Source organism: Ranitomeya variabilis, chromosome 2, assembly GCF_051348905.1.
Source record: "Ranitomeya variabilis isolate aRanVar5 chromosome 2, aRanVar5.hap1, whole genome shotgun sequence".
In the NCBI taxonomy this organism is placed as follows: Eukaryota; Metazoa; Chordata; class Amphibia; order Anura; family Dendrobatidae; genus Ranitomeya; species Ranitomeya variabilis.
This window is the reverse complement of record NC_135233.1, coordinates 701,014,678-701,038,669: the sequence shown is the minus strand read 5'-3', so window position 1 is coordinate 701,038,669 and position 23,992 is coordinate 701,014,678. Positions and strand designations below refer to the sequence as shown.

Below are 23,992 nucleotides of genomic sequence, written 5' to 3'. Positions count from 1 at the left end.
AAGATACAGTGAACTTGGTTATACAGAATGTCTTTCGGTTGCATGGGGTTCTGGATGAGATCATCTCTGACCATGGAGTGCAGTTCACTTCAAGATTCTGGAAGGGGTTTTGCTCTGCACTCAATATTAATGTCTGTCTCTCTTCCACTTATCATCCCCAGACAAATGGTCAGACTGAGCGTACCAACCAGACGCTGCAACACTATCTAAGATGCTATGTCAGCCATCTCCAGGATGATTTGTTGGAGTTGCTACCGTTAGCCGAATTTTCATATAACAATTCTCAGAGCGCCTCCACTAAATTTACACCTTTCTTTGCCAATCTGGGTTATCATCCGTGTATCTTACCTAGGTCTCCAATTAATTCTCTGGTTCCGGCACTGGAGGAAAGGCTGACTGCAATAAGGCAAAATCTGGAGGTTCTGAAGGAATCCCTGACCACAGCTCAAGAACGTTATAAGAGATCGGCTGATAGATTCTGTAAACCTGCACCCATGTTCAAGGTAGGAGATTCCGTGTGGTTAGCAACTAAGAATCTGAAGTTAAACGTTCCTTCCCAAAAACTTGGACAGAAATTCATTGGCCCTTTCAAGATCAACGGTATTGTGAGCTCTGTGGCCTGCCGGCTGAAGCTGCCTAGGACTATGAAGGTACACCCAGTTTTTCATGTATCTTTACTAAAGCCTGTATCTCCTTATACCTTCCAGGGACGTGTTGTGCCACCTCCACAGCCTGTGGTGATTGATGGCAAGAACAATTTGTGATGGAGGAAATTGTTGATTCCAGGATTCGCAGGAGTCGGCTCTAATATCTGATAAGATGGCAGAGATATCCCCCTGAGGAAGACTCTTGGGAACCTGTGGAAAACATTAATGCCCAACAGAAGATTTCTCGTTTTCATCAGAGATTCCCTGAGAAACCAGGTCCAGGATCATCCTGAGGCCGCTTCTAAGGAGGGAGTAATGTCAGGACTCTGAACATTTTTTATTACCTTTTTGTGCATTACTGCCCTTTTCCAAGATGGCGTCTTTGGTCTCATGTGCACTGTGTCTTCCTGCTATAAAACTCCCCCCCAGCCTTCAGTCTGTGCTAGAGTATTCTGCCTTGCATCCAGCTCCTGACCTCTGGTGACTCCCTGGCTATATACCTGCTCCTGTGAACCTGTGGGGTTATCCTGCTACTCTGCTCTGAGTTCCTGCTGCATACACCAGTTCCAGTAATCCTCCTTCATCTGCTGCTCGTGTTTACTTCCATCTGCATTTGCTGGACATGTAAGCTGTTGCTGCTTTGCAATAACCTGAGAGTGTTACCCAGGCCTCCCTGGTTGAGCTAAGATATTGTTTGAACTGCCTTATAAGCATATCTATCTGTGTTTTGGACTAAGCAAGGACTTATTTGTGTCAAGTATCCTCAAGAATAATTGTGCTTCATAGACTTTCTGCGTGATTGCATTTTCCTCTGATGTTTCCTATAGACTTCTGAGCTGCATTTGATATTTGCACCAAGTGTTGTGGACTTGAGTTTCTCTCTGCACCTGTTTGAATGACTGTGTGATAATATGACTTTACCACTTATAAAACTGTGTCCTGTAGTTGTCCTGCTCCACGCAAAGAGTCTCCTGAGTTATCCCCTATAATTATTACATGGGGTCCCTGAGCAGACGGTGTGCTCCCCACCTGTCATGGCAAGGTCAGCTGTTTCAGAATGTAGCCGATACAGCTGACTGCATTGATGAGGAAAAGAGCACTGTGCTTCGCTTCTTCTCCCATCATCCCCGTCAGCGTCTGACGTCACAGACACCCACACTGACAGTGGGTGCGATGATGTCTCTTCCCGGCCCCTGCTGTCAGGAGATGAGCGGAAGCTCCGAGCACCGCGGAAACAAGGAGGAAGAGAGGTATTTATCTTTTTTTAGGGGTGCTGCTTTATACTACAGGGTCTCCCTATGGGATGCTGCCTTATACTACAGGGTCTTCCTATGGGGTGCTGCCTTATACTACAGGGTCTGCCTATGGGGTGCTGCCTTATACTACAGGGTCTGCCTATGGGGTCCTGCCTTATACTACAGAGTCTGTCTATGGGTGATGTCTTATACTACAGAGTCTGCTTATGGGGTGCTGCCTTGTGTTATAGAGTCTGCCTATGGGGACTTCCTTATGCAATAGAGTCTGCCTATGGGGATTCTGCCTTATACTACAGTCTGTCTATGGGGGGCTGCCTTAAACTACAGGGTCTGCCTATGGGGTGGCTGCCTTATACTACAGGGTCTGCCTATGGGGTGCTGCCTTATACAGTAGAGTCTGCCAATGTGGGCTGCCTTATGCTATAGAGTCTGCCTATGGGGATGCATTATACAATATAGAGTAGGCCTATGTGGAGTGCATTATACTATATTTAGGATGATCTGGTGCATTATACTATATGGAGGCTATCTAGAGATCCATCGTACAGTGTGGGGATTACAGTGAAGGGGCCATCTTACAGTGTTGGAGCCATCAAACAGTTTTGGGGCTAATAAGGGGTCAGTATACTGTGTGGGTGGTACTATACAGTGAGGGGGCATTATACTATGTATAAGAGAGCATCATACTGTGTATAGGGGAGCTGTACAGGGGGGAGACTCGGGACATTATTCAATGTTAAGTGGACACCTATTGTTGTAGGGGAACTCAGGTTACTGTGACTGTCAAAGGGGCACATTACTTTCTAGGGGGCAAAATATGGGCACTGTTTTCTAGGGCACTTACACCTGGCATTACTATATTATAGAGGGTTGCTTTAGAATTTAGAGGGCACAGAGAACCACACAGCAAGTGCAGTAATAGGGACACATATGGCAGCAGTGGCTCAGTATTGGGATATCAGCAGGATGAGGAGTTTGTGCAGGTTGGGAATAGATGGTGATGGCTGGAATGTGAGGAGTGAAATATGTCTTTGTTGTATTCTCTGCAGATGAGTCCTGGCTGGGAGAAATTGTCATGTCGGTCTGGGCCAGATGGAAAAGATGGGAAAAGTGAATGATTCCATCAGAAAGAACATCAGCGATAAGACATTTTCTGTAACTGTGCTGTAATCTCTTATATGTTCTGTAGGACTGGTATCACTATCTACCACTGACCATATGGCGGTAATATCCATGTTGGTCTTTATATAGAGATTAGTTTCAGTAATAGCGCGGTCATCTGCTAAGGTTTTCCTCCGCTCTTAGGATGCATCCCCCAGTTGTAATCAAGGTTACCTGGTTAGGGGCCCACTCAGAAGTTTCGCCCCCCGAACCAAAACCCTAGCTACGCCTCTGCAATGAGTGTTTTATCAGCAGGAGATTATCACTGCCCAGACTGGTGTCCATGTGAGCCCTGATCCTTTCATGCACCCTGCCCTGATTAGCAGCTTACTGCCAATATCCTATATACACAGAAAGCTGTGGTTGGGGCTGGGTCAGCTTTGTGAACTCTGCTACACCTTAAAATTCGGATTGTGTTACAACTGCTAAGCTAAGTGACACATCGTCAGACTCAGCGTATCTTCCTCTACATGAGGTAGCATAAACCTATATTCCTTGCAGGAGAGAAGCAATTCTGGAGCTGCAGGGGCAGCAACAGATAAGTAATGCTGAAGGTGTTACTTTATAGCATTACTAACCTTGGCCACAATTTTCTATGAAACAGACAACCACTTTAGCAATAGCGACATGCATCTTTGCAAAGCTTACATTCTGCAGGAGATATTCTGCAAAAATTGCAGCAATAAAATTCTGTATAACACCCATGAGAGTGGCTGCAAACAGCACCCTACCTGTATGGAAGGCAATAAAGCAGCTCATTCTGTGCATTGTCATTTCCTTCCCTTACTGGATGATACATTTGTATTTACTAAACAAACTTTCCTATTTGTGCACCAAGCCCTGAGAACCTCTCCACAAGGCTGAAGCTCTCTCCCTGGGGGTCTGTGGAGCAGAGGTGTGAATAGCACAGGGTGAGCTGTCCATCAGATGAGCACACAACCAAGCCCAGGAGGGGAAAGAGGTGGTGAAGAAGCTGAGAGAGGATTCCCCCCTGTAGCCCTCCTCCTCCTCCTCTCCTCCTCACACCTCCTCCTTGTGTAGATGAGAGCATCCCTCCTCTGCTGCTTGTGATCCAGGCTCAGGAGCTCTCTCATTGCTTGCAGCATGCAGGCAGTGACATGTTGCCAGGCTGCTGCTTCTTCTGTCAGCTGCCTCCATCCCTGGGCTATGTGAGCAGCACTCCTCCTGCTAGCAGTACAGGTATGCTGGGGCTGCAGGTCACATCCTAGGTCCTAATGCCTATCGGTGCTCAGAGACCAGCACAAGACACTTGCTGTTTGACTTCCCTGGGAGGAAACTGCTGAGGAGTATTGGACATCAGGATTTGGGAAATCATGGGTTTTTGCAGCGGCAGGTGCACACTGATGTTTATCTGTGGGATGCAACTGGTAAGTGACACCCTGGCTATTTGCTTTCTGCACTGTGCCAAGTTCTGTGCATTTATTGGGCTGACTGGTGCAAATTTTCCTAAAACACTTAGCTTGTCATTGATCTTCTTAGAATGGAATGGAATACTCTCTCTCATCCACTTCCACAGGCAGGCAACACATAGTTAATCCTCCAGACACTGCCAAGCCTCATTTGCCCCCTAGAGAGGAGGATGCCACAAGCCCTTGAAAGCTGTCACCCAGTGGCACAGACTAAACTGGCAGCTCAAGGGTAACCTATAGCATGGCAGAGGTGTCTGCTGATTTGCATAGAGATGAATGAAGGAGCCTTGCAAAAGAATGAATGGGACAGATGTGTATGGAGGAAGGACATGTCCCATGCTGTGTGTGATGGGATGCTGCTTAGTATAAGGACTTGGTGCAATATTAAGTTTGGATGTATATTTAAAGAGACCATTTATTGTGATTTGTTGGACAGTAAACGTTTAGCAAATATTAGAAAATTGCTTTAAGTTATTAAAGGGGCACATTCTGTATTCTTCTGCCAGGCTTGACACGGGGTGATCATGGCAATTTGGCACATCCAGTGACCAGTACTCACCTAGTACAGCTGTGCACTGTCTTCTATGGTGTTAGTGATCTTCATTGTAGGGTGGACCTTATTGTACGCTCGCCGGCATTTCTTTTCACCATCTCTACATGTTTATCACGGAAGCCTTTGTTACATTGGCGTGATTAATTAATTTACAGTCCAGAAGGAACAGGATATCGCTGGGATGAGCGCCAACGTCCTTTTGTTTGCACGGCTTTTTTTTATATATCGGCCAGAAGGAGTCAATACTTTACGTTTTTCATTGAAAAAGAACCTTCAAATGAATTATGATTCTGTGTAACAATGCGATGCTTAGAAAGGTGTTTTCTCATCTGGATATGGCATATATTGTAAAGTACTGAAAAGGGCAGGGTGCCATCAATGTTTGTTTTGCTGGCATTCTCTCAGAATAAATATTTCTGATGAAATGGTGCCGATAATAATCCAAACTATATTAAAGTGATTATGATTAAGGATACCGCAAAAAGTAGTTTCTATAAAGTTTCTACATTCCCAGAAGAGACCACTAGTTGGCAGCAAATCTATAAGTTATCAGTGCAGGCAAATATTGCCTTAAGTTCTAAATTCATCCTTATAACGGACAGTGAACTATGAAGAAAGGAGGCTCTTTTAGTATTTTGGTTGAATAAGTACACAGAAAGGGTTAACCATATAATGTCTTTTGGTGAGCTGACCATTGGAGTTAGTGCAGATTGTAAATGTGTAAATTGAATGTATTTTTTTGCAACATTGTTATTTGCTAATGTAGCACAGTTATAGTTCTGTGGAACAATATCAATGCACTGTATGTTGTCTGTGGTTTTACATTTCCATTCTGCGTATCGTGCTAGAATGACTCCTAGACATCAGCCTTGTAATGAGGTTATGTATAACACTTGATACTGAATCACATTTCCAAAATCAGCACCTTACTTACTGCAGAAATAGCCCAAACTCTTATTAACTCTCTGATTCATTCTGGCCATTATTACTATGACTTATTACTAACCGCTTTTCTATCTCTAAACTTTCCCTTCTCCTTAATCTATCTAGATCTATTCTAAATCTTTGTCTCCTGCTCTGTCCCAATCACGGCACTGGCTGCCATTCACTTTCTAAGTCAATTTAAACGTATCATTTTGACCCACATAACGTTCCATAGTGCTGTATCCCCCTAAGGTGTACTCCATCATTTCTGTCTACCATCCTTATACTGTCACCTGGTTCACAACCTTAAAGAATGAGATAATAATAAAGAAGGTATTCAATAAAAACATGTCTAACAGAGTCGCTAACAACCCTTAAAATCACATTTTATTGATTACTTCTAAAGTAGTATACAAAAATGTTCACACATTTATCTATCTATCTATCTAGAGCAAAAAATTGGAACAGCACACATATAAAAGTACTATGGGCGCAGGGCCTCTCAGCAAGGAGTCCCCTCCATGCAAAAGGATATAAATTCAGAAAAAAGAGGCAGCACTCCAGTATTTTAAAAAATACAAAAGGGACTTTAATAGCCCTGGTGACGTGGCACCACACCACCAGGGCTCTTAAAGTCCCTTTTGTATTTTTTAAAATACTGGAGTGCTGCCTCTTTTTTCTGAATTTACCGTATTTTCCGGCGTATAAGACGACTTTTTAACCCCCGAAAATCTTCTTAAAAGTCGGGGGTCGTCTTATACGCCGGGAATCGTCGTGTACGCCGGTGTATATGGTGGGTGGGGAGGGGGAGTGATCCTGATGACGAGGGGGCGTCTCACAGGAAAGTGAGTAATCCCCATTACCTTATCCTAGCGGTGCAGCGTGGGGGTGTCAGTGCTGGGAGCGGCGGCGGCTGCTGTGTTCTGGTGCGGCGGCTCCTCTTCTGTGTGGGGCCTCTGTGCTGTGAGGTGGCGGCGGCAGCGGCGTATCTTTATCCAGTTGGGGCTCCTCCGGCATCTCCTTAGCCCTGGAGGCCCCGCCGCAACTCCATCGGTGCAATGTGGTGGCCTCCGGGAAAATGGCCGCTGCTCAGATTCAGATCTCGTGTCCCGAGATTTCGGGACGAGATCTGAATCTGAGCAGCGGCCATTTTCCCGGAGGCCACCGCATCGCACCTATTGAGCTGCCTCCGGGAAAATGGCCGCTGCATTGCACCGATGGAGTTGCGGCGGGGCCTCCAGGGCTAAGGAGATGCCGGAGGAGCCCCAACTGGATAAAGATATGCCGCCGCCACCGCCACCTCACAGCACAGAGGCCCCACACAGAAGAGGAGCCGCCGCACCAGAGCACAGCAGCCGCCGCACCAGAGCACAGCAGCCGCCGCCGCCACTCCCAGCACTGAGACCCCCACGCTGCACCGCTACGATAAGGTAATGGGGGATACTCACTTTCCTGTGAGACGCCCCCTCGGCATCAGGATCACTCCCCCCCCCCCCCAAAAGGCACATATTCACCGGCCCTATAAGACGACATAGGGTGTATAAGAAGACCCCCGACTTTTAAGAAGATTTTATATTTTAACTGGTAAAGTTGGGGGGTCGTCTTATACGCCCAGTCGTCTTATACGCCGGAAAATACGGTATATCTATCTATCTATCTATCTATCTATCTATCTATCTATCTATATATCCCATATCCATCTATCTATCTTCTATGTATCTAGATATCTATCTAGCTATAGTTGTGCTCAAAAGTTTACATACCCCAGCAGAATTTTTGCCTTCTCGGCCTTTTTTTCAGAGAATATGAATGATAACACCAAAACATTTTTTCTACTCATGGTTAGTGGTTGAGTGAAGCCATTTATTGTCAAACTACTGTGTTTTCTCTTTTTAAATCATAATGACAACCCAAAACATCCAAATGACCCTGATCAAAAGTTCACTTACCCCATTAATACTGTGTATTGCCCCTTCTAACATCAATGACAGCTTGAAGTCTTTTGTGGTAGTTGTGGATGAGGTTCTTTATTTTCTCAGATGGTAAAGCTGCCCACTCTTCTTGGCAAAAAGCCTCCAGTTCCTGTAAATTCCTGGGCTGTCTAGCATGAACTGTACGCTCTAGATCTCCCCAGAGTGGCTCAATGATATTGAGGTCGGGAGACTCCATCTATCCATTCTTAGAAGTTAGAAAGGAAGTATTACAGAAAAGACTTCCAAAGACATATTGCTTTCAAGAAAAGGCTATGCTGGTACAAAATATCCTATCCGTGGGCACTCTAAACTCTACGTCAATTAGGATTACCATAATTATTAATATTTGCCAAATGCAAGAATAATGAGGGAAAGAGATGTTTTAAGGCATTTTTACTACTTACTGCAGAGTTAAAAGTTTACATACATTTCATTAGTATTTGGTACCATTGTCCTTAAACAGATTGACTTGGGTCAAACATTTGGGATATCCTTCCACAAGCTTCGCACAATAGTTGGTTGGAATTTGGGCCCATTCCTCCTGACAATACTGGTGTAACTGATCCAGGTTTATAGGTTGCCTTGCTCGCACCTGCCTTTTCAGCTTTGCCCATACATTTTCAATAGGATTGAGATAAGGGCTTTGCGATGGCCACTCCAAAACATTGACTTTGTTTCCCTAAGCCAATTTGTTACCATTTTGGCAGTATGCTTCTGGTCATTATCCATTTGGAAGACCCATTCTCGCCCAAGCTTTAACTTCCTGGCTGATGTTTTGAGATGTTGCTTCAGTATTGCCACATAATCTTCTTGTGAAGAGCACCAGTCCCTCCTGCAGCAAAACAACCCCACAACATGATGCTGTCTCCCTCTTGTTTCACAGTTGTGATGGTGTTCTTAGGCTTCCGAGCATCTTCCTTTTTTTCTCCAAATGTAACTATGGTCATTATGCCCCAAAAGTTCCATTTTAGTTTCATCAGACCACAGGACATGTCTCCAAAAATTAAGCTCTTTGTTCCTGTGTGCATTTGCAAATGTTTTTCTGACTTTTTATGTTTCTTTTGGAGTAATGGCTTAATCCTGGCAGAGTGGCCTTTCAGCCCATGTTGATACAGTACTCGTTTCACTGTGGATATTGACACAATCTTACCAGCTTCCGCCATTATCTTCACAAGCTCTTTTTTGTCCTTGGGTTGATATGCACATGTTGGAACCAAAGCACGTTCATCTCTGGGACACAGAACCCGTCTCCTTCCTGAGCAGTATGATGGCTGGACATTACCATTTTGTTTGTACTTGCGTATAATTGTTTGTACAGATGAACGGGCACCTTCAGGTAACTTGAAATTGTACCCAAGGATGAGCCCGACTTGTGCAAATCCATAATTCTCTTCCTGATATCTTGGCTGATTTCTTGAGACTTTCCCATGATGCTACACAAAGAAGCAGTGTGTTTCAGGTGTGCATTAAAATACATCCACAGGTGTGTCTCTAATTAACTCAGATGTTGCCAGAAGCTTCCAAACACATGACATCGTCATATGGGCAGTCCAGAATTGTTTAAAGGCATAGTAATTTTGGTACATGTAAAGTTTTGACTTTGCAGTAAGTAATAAAAATATCTTAAAACATTCTCTTCTTATTCTGGCATTTGGCAAATATTAATAATTATGGTAATCCTAATTGACAGTGAAGCACATTAGCATATGGGTTAATGACAGCAGCCTTTCCTGGCACATTCCCCAATTTAATAAGCACACATTTCCTACCTCACTTTGGCACCCTAATCTCGATCGAAAGTATCACTCCTGCTCCACTAGGATCAATAAAATTCTAATCAATAATACTGCGAAGTTTATATACTCGGTAAAGGAATGTGCTCACATCTTTTCAAGGCAGATTCTGCCTAAAATGCACCTGAAATAGTGCTTAAAAATGCTAAAAAAATAAACATATACAGTGCTATGACAAAATGTTCAGAATTTCTAAGCTTCTTTTTCACAGCTTCAGGCTTTGAAAGCCACAAAGAGTTTAAAGAAATGACCTAATGTTTCTTTGTTTAGGGTTCATGATGCATGATGTATGACTTATCCAGTGGATGCAGATTTGTGTACCATGGCTGTGCATGTCACATAGGGAGGATGGATGATGTCCGCTCCTCCTACAGACTCATTCATTTTTCTGCAATTTCTACTACTTGTCTAATACAGATATATGTGCGGTTTTATGTAAGATAGTTTTTTGTATGCTTTTTTAAAAATAATTAATAAATTATCATTTTAGCGGTTCTTGTTGATTTTGTTATGCACTTATCTAGAATTAGCAGTTTGTATAACCAGAACCTTCTACTCCCATCTCTGATACTTTTTCCATGCTGCACCAGTTTTCTGGAATGTGCTACCCTGGACAAGTGAGCCCTTACAAAGACGACATTTTAATCATATGCCTTTTAACATCATTAATCCTTAGACCCTCATACATTTATTTAAAAGTATTCCATATTTTTGCACCATTACAGCACTTGCTATCTCTATAAGCTGGCCGGGTGACCGAATAAACATTTATGTACAGTATCCTATTCTAGATAGACAATGGCTGGACCAGAAGATAAGCACAGGAAAACCAACTAGACCCTCACGCCTCCTGTCTGAATTGTTAATTATTTACAAAGTAATGTCTGATTTTTTATTCTTTTCTGTATGTACCTTCTAAAACGTAAATTGCTGTTGACTGATTGGTGCCGTAACAGAATATTGCTATTGTCTATACTCGGCATAATATCATGGTTGAAAAAAAATCTTATAATAAGTTATCTGCTGCTGATTTGTTGAAATGATCTGAATAAAAAATGTTTCTGCAGTATGGGCATGGATTGTTAGAAACCTTGAAGAGTAATCATCATTTTCATTTTTATTTCATAAATCAGTAGTGCACATGAAAGTAATAAACTGTGAAACGTATTTTAAGCAAAGAGGTCTGCTTTTTCTCACCCTGAACTGATTTTTTACTCTCAAAATGCTCAAAGCGCAGGTAAAATCAGACTTCCATGAATATAGACTTTCCTACTACTGAGATAGCAGATGACAATTGGTGCTCATAAAGTTCTACGGAAAACTGTATATATTGTCGTCAAATAACTTACAGCAGAATATAAGTGTTTATCTCTAGCTCCTCTCCTCAACTCTCCATGGAATTCATCTATTTCTGAATCAGGATTTTACCCATGAATTGAGACTAGCTCTGATAAAGATACATTACAATCAGCTTATCCTTGTGTGTGTACTATTGATTTATGAAATTAAAATTATAACAGTTACTCTTTAATGCGTGAAACAATTGCTAAACTTTTGTAACAAATGTGCCTCTTTAAATATACCCTTAATGGGAATCCATCATCAGGTTTTTATTATGTAATCCTAGGACCGCATAATGTAGCAACAGAGGCACAGATTTCAATGATGTGTCACTTATTAGGCTGTGTGCTATTGTTTCCATACAGTGAAGGTTTTATTACTGCTGGGACCACAGCGCATGTGAGCCCTGGTCCAACCACTCCCCCTCCTCTCAGCTTACTGGCAATAGACTATGTACATACAGAGCCTGAGTTAGTTTTCTGAGTTCTTATATTTTCCTGCTCTCAGATGAAGTAGCAAACATCTAGTGACAGATTCCCTATAATATTCCTTTTCTGCAGATTCTATGCATGAAATACCACTCTATAATGTTTATCTGGTATTGTAAAAAATTTCTGTCCAATCTCAATGAGAAATTTCAGTTTTACGATTCTTTGTTTTTTTCTGCTCCATCCGTCTTTAGTGAAGTACTCCTGGCCAAGCTACAATCTAAAACACTTTGGCAGGCATTGATCTTTGCAGAATGTAACGAACAAGCAAAGGTCTTTACTATAAAAAATCGTCCATTTCCGCAATCAGACAACAAACAGTTAATCCCTTAGACATGTAATTGGCTTTTTGGTCTTCTTTAAATAATTGGATTTTTACTTGTTGATAAGTGAGCTGCGTGCCGTTCTCTTACGGACTCTCTTTGGACATTATAGTGTATGTGTTGAGCTGTACAGAAATGATCACGGGTCATTGGCTGAGCTGCAGGTTATTCTGTAGAATCACAAAGGTTACATGGATTCATTTTGCTCAATGCGGCAACTTTTGGAAAATGACATTGTTATTATGTTGTAACATGCGACTGTTAGATGACACTGCAGATGTTTTCATTCTACGCCACCTGTCTATGGATGAATGCTCGCAGGTGTCTGCTAGATCACAGCGCACCATAGTTATTGAGATATTATGAGACTGGGAACAGAAATTACCATTTCATATCTTGATTGAAGATGATGGTATAAGACCTGAGATATGATATTTAGATCATAATGATAATAACAGATACATTTTTGTGCTGCATGTAAACTATAGGCCATGTTCATGCATTCAGGGATCGGTTAGGATTTATGGGTGGACAGAATTTGCTGACCTTGGGTACATGCAATAGAGAAAAAAATATTTCAAATACTAAGAGCTACTTACTATGTGGATTTTAAGATCTGCGGCATATCAATGTCAGATTTGAGCCCTTGTAGAAGGATGAAATCTGCAATAAATTCAGTGCAAATCATGCAGCTTTTTCTGTAGGATTGCTTGGGATTTCCACATTGGGTGCATGCAGTGTACTCTTGCTTTTCTGCTGTTCAAGAAGACTATGCCTGTCAAGTGTTAAAATAATCGCTAACTTTGTACCTATGTGGAAAGAGTACACTTGGGAAGCTATTATCAGAAAATGACCTGTTATTAAAATCAGGTTTTTGTGTTAACCCTTTATCTACCAATGTCCTTTCTTTGGGACGCCTAATATTTTTGCTTCTAGCAATTAAGATTTTCTAATTTTTATAATTAGGTCCAATATTTTGTGTGTTGTGTTTGTAAAATGAATGTTTTCAAAACAGCAAATCATGTCATTGTCATTTTTAATTAAATATTGGGATGCCCTTTTCTGAAAAATCCGTACTTGTAAAAATTTGGCAAATTATGTTTCTGATTCTTTAGGACCCCAAATCATTAAAAATCTGTCATTTAAAGAAATAAATAAAAATTGCTAATTTGGAAAGTAATGGGTTAGGTATATTTAAAGAAAAATGTAAATGTTCCTTTGGTTTTTTTTTTAAAATCGGATCATCACATAAAAAAAAACATGTTCATGATGACCACAAGGGCTTTATTATTTATTTTATTTTACTAACTAAAGCAGATAATTAGCAAAAATAGGAGTATTAAAACATAACAATTTCCTCACAAAAATGTTATTTTAGCCCCAAATTTGGCATTTCCATAAGGGTAACAAGAGAAATTGCTGTATGCAATTTGTAGTGCAATTTAACCTGTGTACGCCGATACCCCATATGTGGGGGAATACTACTTTTGAAGCACAGAGGAAAGCTCAGAAGGGAAGAAGAGCTATATTGGAGTTCATGTTTTGCTGGACTAGTTTGAGGGTGCCATGTCACATTGGCAGAGCCCCCGAGGTGCCAGAACAGCAAAAATCCCCTATATGTAAACTCATTTTACACACTATACTTCCCAATGAATTCATATGACATCACAGTGATCATATTGACATCACATGTGTCACAGAATTTTATACCACTGAGTGGTGAAGAAAGAATAAATTACATTTTTACCACTAAAATGTTGTTTTAGCTCAAAGTTTTAATTTTTCTGAGTGCTAATAGGAATTTTTTTTTACAACAAACTGAGGTTCATTTTTTTCCTGACTGCACCAATACCCTACATGTAATCAGGAAATATTGTTCAGACACAGTGCAAAGCTCAGAAGCAAGGAGCGCCAGATTTTACTGTTATGGTTCTCAGGTGCCATGTCACATTGGCAGTGCCCCATGAGGTGCCAGAACAGCAGAACCCCCCGTAAGTGACCCCATTTTACAATCTTCACCTCTCAATGAATTCATCGGTGATCATATTGACACCATGGGTGCGTCACAGAATTGTTTACCATTGTAAAAAAATAACTACATTTTTACCACCCAAATTTTGTTTAAGTTACATATTTTATATTTTCATACAAGAAGTGGGTCTCCTGTGGTGTCTATGTCACAGCCCTATGTCTCTTGTTATGTATATAGCACAGCTCCATGTTTTCTGTGATGTATGTACAGCAGTCTCGTTATCTCCTATGTAATGTATATGGCAGATCCACTTTAATTCCAATGGAGTACTTATACAGTACCATAACCACTATACAGTTGACGGAGCTGTGCTATTTTGTACCACAACTTAGTAACTAATTCTCAGCACATCTGGCTGCCACCGACACCAAAAACAGCTGATCAGCAGACGTTAAGGGTGAGGTTCCACCACCAATATGATATCGATAACCTCTAGAAGAATAGACTATTAATACAAAAGTTTTGTACAACTTCTTTAAGCATAAGAAAACTATGAGTATCACATTTATTTTTTATTTGTTGTCTTAATTATGCTTCAATTTTGCATAACATGTATACATATATAAGAATAGGGCAAAGTCCAAGATGCAGGTAGCCAATGTGCCAAGATATTTGTTATCTCAAGTATGCTTACCTATCCTGCCACCACAGTCTCCATTCTGTCTTTCATGCAGCTCTCTCAAGCCTCTTCTTTACTATTCCATGGTATATGGCACAATCTTCCTTTGTCATCACTCTACGCAATGTTTCCAGCACACAGTAGACATCTTCCAAAATGCATCTCTGGAGGCATTGACTAAGACACCTTCTTGGTGGTGGAAGTCTAGCTTCAGGTGAAGTTGAAGGAAGAGGACATTGTGTGCAATTACCAAGTAAAAAATTTCCAGAAGGAGCTGCATGGGGGATCAAACGGAGATTATCTGCAGTTGGACAGATGAATGGTGTGATAAGTATTATTTTTTCTATCCCGTTCCCTACCTTCTACAAATCTTTCTTTTTTAGTTTCCTTCCTTCTTTCCTTTTTTCTTTTTCTTTTTTTTTACTCTCTTTTTGATAGAACTATATGATGACATTATAAGAATGTACATGTTTTATTTCCCAGTTATCCAAAACAGTGTCAGGTATACAAAATGTTCCCGACAGCATAACAAGCTGCAAAGTTTTCACATAACCCAGCTCACCAATTATTTACTGCATCTTTGATCTTAGTGGTTCATAATGTCAAAACAACATTTTCCCTTGGTTGACATGTCATTTCATAGGCTTCCACTTGTGCAGAAATAAGAGATATTCTAAAACCAGTGTATCCAGGCCAGAAATTAGCAGTGTATGCAGAAGAGAACATTAAGCAGCAATTTACTTTACATGATGTGATTTATACATACTTTTCAGCTTCATTATCATTACTGGTACGGAAAAGCATGAAAAATAATTTCTTGCTACCTCAGGAGATTCTCGAGTTCATGGCAGCAGAAAAACACATCTCAGTACATTGCATAATGTCTCCTGATTTCAGTCATTAAACGATTTCCTAAAATTAAGTCACTTCACTTGGTTGTGAATCTGTAGCGTAACAGATCACATTTGTCATTGGCCTCTTTGACTTTTCTTTCTGCCTAATGTAACATTTCAGATGCCCAAATAATGTACTGTAAGAATGATAACTAATCCAGACTTTCGGGTATAATTTTTTATGGCATGATAACGGGGTCCCTTGGGGTCCCTCTAATTTTGCAGAGGATATCTGGCGGCTGGAGCCATGTGATCTGCAATATTCTGTGGGGCACCAAGTGAGAAAACACTTTTTGCAATGAGTAAAAGGCACTCAATGAATTCACTTATTCATTTGTTCGTTAATCTTAATGTCCTCTGGCAGTTTGTGACTAATGTTGCGCCGTGCATCTGAGAAAGGAGTCTTACAACGTATGTTATCTTAATAGATCACATGAAAAATAATTGTGTATGCCAGACAATCCCTTTAAGACTACACTATCTACAGCCAGTCACTAACCAAAAATGGAAAAAATGGATCTCCATGTAAATTGCCACTTCCCAAGGCCTTTTCTTCAGACTAAAAGTCTTAGAAAACTGTAAATAAAAGTGGACCTACAGTCAGATCCGACAGACCTTGCATTACAAATATACAGTTTAGTGTTTACTGGCGCGCTCTCTAATCTTTTCTGGTTAGCAAAATTCATGAAAAGGACATGAAATAACTTCCTTTTACATTGCCTGCGATATAAAGCTGCTTAAAGCCTGTCTGCTTTATTCTCTGAGCTGACTGGCCCCACACAGCTATAATCAGCTCTAAGCTTTGTACTGTATCTTTATATCCCACAAATGCCAATCCAAGTTCATTCTGTAAAGAAAACATACATGCTAAGCATTTCACTTCCCATGGGAGCAGAAAATCTATTTCTGTGTGATGAGATATAACGCACCACAAAATAGCAGATCAGACGTCTTGCACCAGAATATTTTAATAATGTTATTACAATATTTGGTAGAGGCGGCCTGGAATGAATTACACAAAGCATCACAGAAGTACATTTTGCTCAAATAGATTCTATAGTTTTGAGATGCTCAATTCTGTGGGTTAGAAAGTATGTAGTTTTTTTTTAATTTCTTATCTCCATTACAGAGATATTAGTTTGTAAAGTTTAGATTCTTATATGAGCTAAAGCCAAGGGGGCGTTAGCAGAGACTCTTTTCTTGTGATTAGGAGTTGGGAAGGGCAGTAGAGCAGAGCTATTTGTCAGTGCAAACACATCTATTTCTGCAGCTCTCATCTCACGGCATTGTCAGCTCTACTTTACTCTTACTGACAGCCGTGAAATGAAACTAGTAATGTAATGATACACAGCTCTACCCTAATCTAAGCAATAGATTACTGCAATCACAGAGGATAGCAGGGTTGTGTGCTGTAACATATCTAACAGCAGAAATCCATGTCTGACACTATGGGGGAATCATGATTCCAGGACCAGTAGAAGCACAGGAAAGTGTGAAACAATCGTCATCCTGCACATGCGCTCCTCCCTCTCTGCAGACAGTTTTAAACATGTTTTTCTGAATAAAGACATTGGATCTTTAAAAGACCAGGAAGTGCCACTACTTTTTCTTCCTACTAGAAAATAAGGTCGGATATAAAATAATGCAATAAATACACAAATAAGGCCCTTTATACATCTTTGTTGATAGGTGTGGATTACACATCATCACATACTGTAGGCTATTTTAGTCTATACGATTTTTCTGTCAATTCACTCTGGTTCATTTTAGCTCCATCATGTGCGCATACCCTTTTGTTCTATTTTAATTGAAATTTCAAAAAGAAAGCGCATTTCAATATGTCCACCCTAAGGAAAGGTTTTCAAATAAAATAGCAACTACATTCAAAACATTTTTTTAGGTATATAATGAAACTAAATAAAACATATTACACATTTCTTTTAACTCCTCCACGCTCCATGATATATATGCTGCTAAGACAGCCAAGTGTCCGCTATTTGTGAGTTCATATGATGGTTGGACCATACTATACAAGCACATTTTACCTTTTACCTTTCGTGTCTTCCCTATTTCCTAATAGATTGCAAGCTTGTGAGCAGGGCCCTCACTCCATCTGGTATCTGTTGAGTTATGTGTTATTCTGTAATGTCTTAATTGTCTGTACAAGTTCCCTCTAAAATAGAAAGTGCTGCAGAATATGTTGGCACTATAGACATACAATTTTTATTATTATTATTATTATTATTATTATTATTATTATTATTATTATATGAGGCCAGGCTTCAAAGGAGGACCAAAATGGTGGTGACAGGGCTGACTGGATACAATGCTAACCCAGCACCAGAATGGAACCCCTCTTTCCCATAGAATAAAACTACTTAAATCCCACTTTCAGATATTAAAATTAGCATCTAAATTGTTAGACAGCCATGATTGGATAAAGCTCTAATCCCTTTTAAGGCAGGTGCCCAATGCATAACACATGAGAGTCACACGCTCTTATAAGGAAGTGATTAAAATTATTAATATTGTGCAGGATAGATTATTATTATTATTATTTATTGTTATAGCGCCATTTATTCCATGGCGCTTTACATGGGAGGAGGGGTATACATAATAAATCAGTACAATAATCTTAAAGGTCATAACTGGTACAGGAGGAGAGAGGACCCTGCCCGCGAAGGCTCACAATCTACAAGGGATGGGTGAGAATACAGTAGGTGAGGATAGATGAAACTATCATGGAAATATCCAGAGATAATCCCAAAAAGTTCAAATTGTGGGACATAGCATTTGCTATGCTTCATGTCCATACACCAATGGGGTCAATTCATTATGGTGTTTGTGCCAGCATTCTAATGAGTTGCATAAAAATATTATTATATCTACTATTTTTACACTTGTCACTGCCAGCTAATCCAATTTGAACATAGCCTGGGTGTGATGTTTCATGGCTACGCCCATCCACCAAATTCATGAAAAGTTATACTACTTTAGTGATATTCCTTATACTAGAAATGTGCCCCGTCACTGATTGGAATACATTTCTGGTGATGGTGCATGACAAATGCACCTAATTTATTAAGTGGCATGCGCCTCTCAATCAATTGGTTGCATCATACTCTAACAAGCCTGTTCAATAAGATTGGCATGCGCAACGTCAATTTTTATGAATTAGCCCTTAGATGTTCCTTTTCACCTCTGATCATCTGCTTGAAAATTACCATTTACATATTTTCAATCTCTTACTTCCGAGGAGTAATATTTTCAGCACTCAAGACATTTATGATGATCATTCAACAAGCCTTTATTATTTCTCACTTTCAAATTGTTGAGACACTTGAAGGTAAATTATGTTGCCAACTCTATGTCTCACATACTTTTGAAAAAAAAAATTATTTTTATGTCCACAAAGAAAATATAAAAGTGTGTGTACTTCACATAAATTTGTTCATTTCTTACCCTTTTTCTTGGCTTACTGCAATATATCGTGAGATATGTGATATGAGATTATCAACTTTGAAGAAAAACATGATTTTGCAATTCTCCTGATGTCACAACATGTCTATGCTACTATATGTGTGGGACCCAGTGACTGTAATGTTAATTGCCTGCACTGATTTTGCTAGCATGTCACAGTATTGTATTGAATTTGTTTCATGAAAGATGGGAGTCTTTAAATAAATTCAAGTAAAGATAAGGATACGTAGGACACATCTGAAAATATCCCCTTGATAAGTTGTCTCTTGAGCAGCTCACAACTTGACTGTCACAAATTTACTACAACAGAGAGAAGCCAGAAGACAGCAGCATCTGATTACCCCTACTCCTGCACTGATTAGAAGCACTTCACCTTTATATTAAATGGTGCCAGTTTCTTTTAGCAGTGCAATGGTTAATCTGCTCTCATCAGTGTACTGATGCCACTCACATCTCCTATTTAAACTGGGTCCTGGCTAACACTCATTGTCAGAGCTAGCATTTGCTGCATGGCTGGAGGTTGTTGGTTTTATTGGAGAAGGAATTTGGTGGATTTATCTGTGACTGTTGCTTGGTTTTGAGCATGTGATAATTCCCTTTCTTCTCCTAATTTGGTTTAATCTCATCCTCAACTCTCTGGTGCATTCCTCTGTTGTATGTGTGAGTATATTTGTATGGTATTTTTCATTACCCCTGTTTGTATTACCTTGTTAGTCTGGTTGATGTATTACAGTACACTACTACGCCCCTCTTCCCTGGGTGGGGTAAGGGTACAGACTGAGGGCGGATTCAGGAGTTAAGGCAAGTGTGTGGACCAGGCATCTTTACCTTCAGAAGTAATCTGGAGAACAGGGTGCCCCTAGCAGGGAACAGGGAAGCAGCTTCTTTTCAAAAGAGACCCGACAACAGAGTCACAACATTGGCAGTCTCCTTACTTTCTGATTTCTGGCTGGTCAATTACTCCTCCTTGAGTGACTGGATGAGTAGCAGAGCTGCACTGTTAGTAAGACTATAAGGCTGAGCATAAGTTCTACTGTAATACATTCAGCTATCAGTGGTTTTTTCTGAGGTTGCACAGTTATCACAATTTTTTAAAAGAGATCAAGGCACAAGGTAACATAATATGCATACACACAAATGTAAAAATAAATAAATATAAGTGTGCATGCAAAGACCAAACTATGACGCAGAAAATACCAATCAGTGGGTAAACAAAGATTGTTCTAGTTGTTGCTGCTGCCATTCAGGTATTTCATGCCAACATTACCTAGCATATGCTGTATATTGCTTTTATCGCTTATTATTGGAACTATTTATATGATCACCTGAATCCATTCCCACTGTGTGATTATTGCAATTCTTGGTCTATTATATAGCATATACTGTATGCATATACACTGTTTTTTTTTAACTTTTTTGATTTTTTGTGGTACCTTGGATGTTTTCCTTTTTCATCATGTTGCAGTTTATTCCTGTTTTTCATCACTGTTTAATATTGTGATTATATATTACCTTGCATGTTGTACTATTTTTAAGCCCCTCTTTTCCTTGTTGTATGTTCACCTCATTCCTTCTATCCCCGAACAATAAAGATAAAGATGTATATATTTTACAATATTTTTCTCTTGACCTTTTTCTCTACCTTTTTTTGGCTGATCTGCAGTTATTATTATTATTCATTTTTATAGCACCATTTATTCCATGGCGCTTTACATGTGAAAAAGAGGCATACATAGACAAGTACCATAAACATGAGCAATACAAGGCACACACAAGTACAGAAGGAAAGAGGACCCTGCCCTCGAGGGCTCACAGTCTACAGGGGATGGGTGAGGATACACTAGGAGAGGGTAGAGCTGGTCATGCGGCGGTTCAGTAGACTGAGGATCACTGCAGGTTGTAGACTTGTCAGAAGAGGTGGGTTTTCAGGTTCCGTTTGAAGGTTTCCGTGGTAGGCAAAAGTCTGATGTGTTGGGGTAGAGAGTTCCAGAGTAGGGGGGATGCATGGGAGAAGTCTTGTATGCGGCTGTGGGAAGAAGAGTTAAAAAGAGAGCATAGAAGGAGATCTTGAGAGGATTGAAGGTTGCATGTAGGTAAGTATCGGGAGACCATGTCACAGATGTATGGAGGGGACAGGTTGTGGATGGCTTTGTATGTCATAGTTAGGGTTTTGAACTGGAGCCTCTGGACAATAGGAAGCCAGTGAAGGGCTTGGCAGAGACGAGAGGCTGGGAAATAACATGGAGAAAGGTGAATTAGTCGGGCAGCAGAGTTTAGGATAGATTGGAGTGGTGCAAGAGTGCTAGAGGGGAGTCCAGAGAGTAGGATGTTGCAACAGTCAAGGCGGGAGATGAGGGCGTGCACAAGCGTTTTGCAGTTTCTTGGTCAAGGAAAGTATGGATCCGGGAAATGTTTTTGAGTTGGAGTCAGCAGGAAGAGGCAAGGGCTTGGATATGTAGCTTGAAAGAGAGCAGAGTCAAACATTACCCAGAGGCACCAATCATGCGGGACTGAGGAAAGTGAGCAGCCATTGACATTGCTGGATAGGTCTGGTAGAGAGGTAGAGTGAGATGGGGAAAGATCATGAATTGTTTTGTCCATGTTCAGTTTTAGAAAACGAGCAGAAAAGAAAGCTGAAATAGCGGACAGACATTGTGGGATTTTGGTCAGTAAGAAGTGATGTCAGGTCCAGATAGGTAAATCTGTTTGTCATCGGCATAGAGATGATACTGGAAACCGTTGGATTCTATGAGCTGTCCCAGGCCGAAGGTGTAGATGGAGAAAAGTAGGGGTCCTAGAACTGAACCTTGGGGAACACCGACAGACAGTGGGCGAGGTGAGGAGGTGGTATGGGAGATGGAGACACTGAATGTCCGGTCTGTTAGATATGATGAGATGCAGGATAAGGCCAAATCTGTGATGCCAAGAGATGAGAGAATCTGTAACAAGAGGGAAAGGTCCACAGTGTCAAAGGCAGAAGACAGGTCCAGGAGAAGGAGGACAGAGTAGTGTTGCTTGCTCTTGGCAATATTTGCATATAGAGATAACAGAACATTTGAAAGAGCACACAGTTTGGGCTATTTAGACCCATGATGCTGTGATTACCCAGGACTGATAAGAGTAGCTGAATCAGCAGCTGAGAAGAATCTAAGAGGGTGGGGAGGAGCTATCTGTTGTGTAGAAACAAGTAGACTAGAGAGATGACTAGAATGCTAGAAGATTTCTCCTCTGAAATGTAACTGCAGCACACACTCTACTGACTGACCTGCTTAGATACTAATTGTACACTATGTAAGATAAAAGCTCTCACAGCAAGAGAACATTAGTAAATAGAAAATGCAAGTCAATTTAAAAATGACTAATTTTCATTCTGTCTAACTAAACAAAGCAATTTAATAACTAGTGAATAGTGATGAGCGAGTATGCTCGTTACTCGAGTTTCTCCAAGCATGATCAGGTGGTCTCCGGGTATTTCGGCGAGCTCAGAGATTTAGTTTATGTCAACGTAGCTGCATGATTTGTGGCTGCTAGACAGCTTGAACACATGCAGGAATTGCCTGCCTTGTTAGGGAATACCCACATGTATTCAAGCTGTCTAGCAGCTGCAAATCATGCAGTTGTGTCAACATAAACTAAATATCCGAGCACTCCGAAATACTCGGAGACCACCCGAGTATGCGCGGAGAAATTTGAGTAACAAGCATACTCGCTCATCACTACTAGTTAATACCCCTTTAGCTACTTCTAGTCTGCCTCTAACTATAAATGTCTGGGCAATACACACAACCCTGTATTGATGTAAAATGCAAATGCTTTGTAATAAGCTTGAACAAGATCATGCAGCTTTGGGGAGGGAAGCTAGTTTTCACACATAGACAGACTTACCAGAGAAAATAAACAAGGTTTATTACCATGTTTACCTTCTCAATGTTTCTATACAACATTGTATATGTAGATTAGGAAGCAGTAACACTGACCTGACAATGCTTCCTTCCCATACCCAATGAACATGATCACTGGGTGTAGGGAGGAAATAAGAGTTGTTGGGTCCTAGGAAGCCCAGACAGCTGTGCTATGCAGTCATGGCACTGAAATTCGCCTGTAACGGAGGCTAAAATACCAGCCCCATTTACAACTGTGTGTACGCATGTCTGGGTGAGTGCATGTCTGCGTGTGTGAGGGTGTCTGCATGTCTGTGCATGCCTACATGTGTATGTGTGCGTGTCTGCATGCATATGTGCTTTCCTGCATGTGTATGTGTGTGTTCGAATTTCTGTGTGTGCGTGTCTGCATGTGGCTCAGCTAAGCTCTGACCATTATTCAAAAAGTTGTCAGAGCAGGCTGGGGACTGTTGCAAAAATAAAAATAGGTGCTAAATTTCAAACAGTTTGTTGTCAGAATAGTGATGAAAACTGTTTGATGAGTTGGGGCCATTGTGTTATGGTTGATCCCCCAAATAATTATCTCACAAATCTGCTGAGACCAGGAAATATCAGTTAGGCTAAGTTCACATTAGCGTTTAGGGGCTTTGCAGAGGGCTGCGTACGTCCTCCGCTAAGTCCCACCTACTTTCGCATACTTCTGCATGCGTCCTGCGTACCTATCTTTAACATTGGGTGCACAGCACATGCAGATGTATGCGGATGTGTTGTTTTGACTGCACGGGAACGCAACAAGAGCTGTAGCTGTCAGCAGGGTGTAAACAGATATTCTCGACTGTCAAGATAAAGCTAAATTGGTCCAAGTATAGGGACATATGTGTACGATTTAGCTGTTCAATTCTATTGGGGTAGATGAAAAAATACACACTTGAGCAATTCAGCATACTGTGCCATCTCTATAGGTAACAGCTTGTTGTATATAATTTAACTTCAAATAATTATATTGTTATTCTCTACATAATGTACATAATGTAAAATAAACTTTTTTAAAACATAATTTCACCCAGCAAGTGATATAATGATCGCAGGTTCAAGTCCCCAAAGGGGCCTTAAAAAAAGTGAATAATTAAAATACCATCTTAAAACATTTTCAAAATATAATCATCCCCCTATTTCCTAACCTAAAAATGAAGACCTT

General features: G+C 40.7%; 1 protein-coding gene across 1 annotated transcript in view; it reads left to right on the top strand.

The window, feature by feature from the left end:
- The first annotated feature begins 4,099 nt into the window (after nt 1-4,099).
- The window catches only part of NKAIN2 (sodium/potassium transporting ATPase interacting 2), a 1,459,012-nt gene continuing 1,439,119 nt past the window's right edge, over nt 4,100-23,992 (top strand). The window contains exon 1 of the mRNA XM_077289446.1: nt 4,100-4,452. Within this exon, the coding sequence (XP_077145561.1) occupies nt 4,399-4,452 (54 nt within the window). The 5' untranslated portion in view covers nt 4,100-4,398. The remainder of the gene's footprint in view (nt 4,453-23,992) is intronic.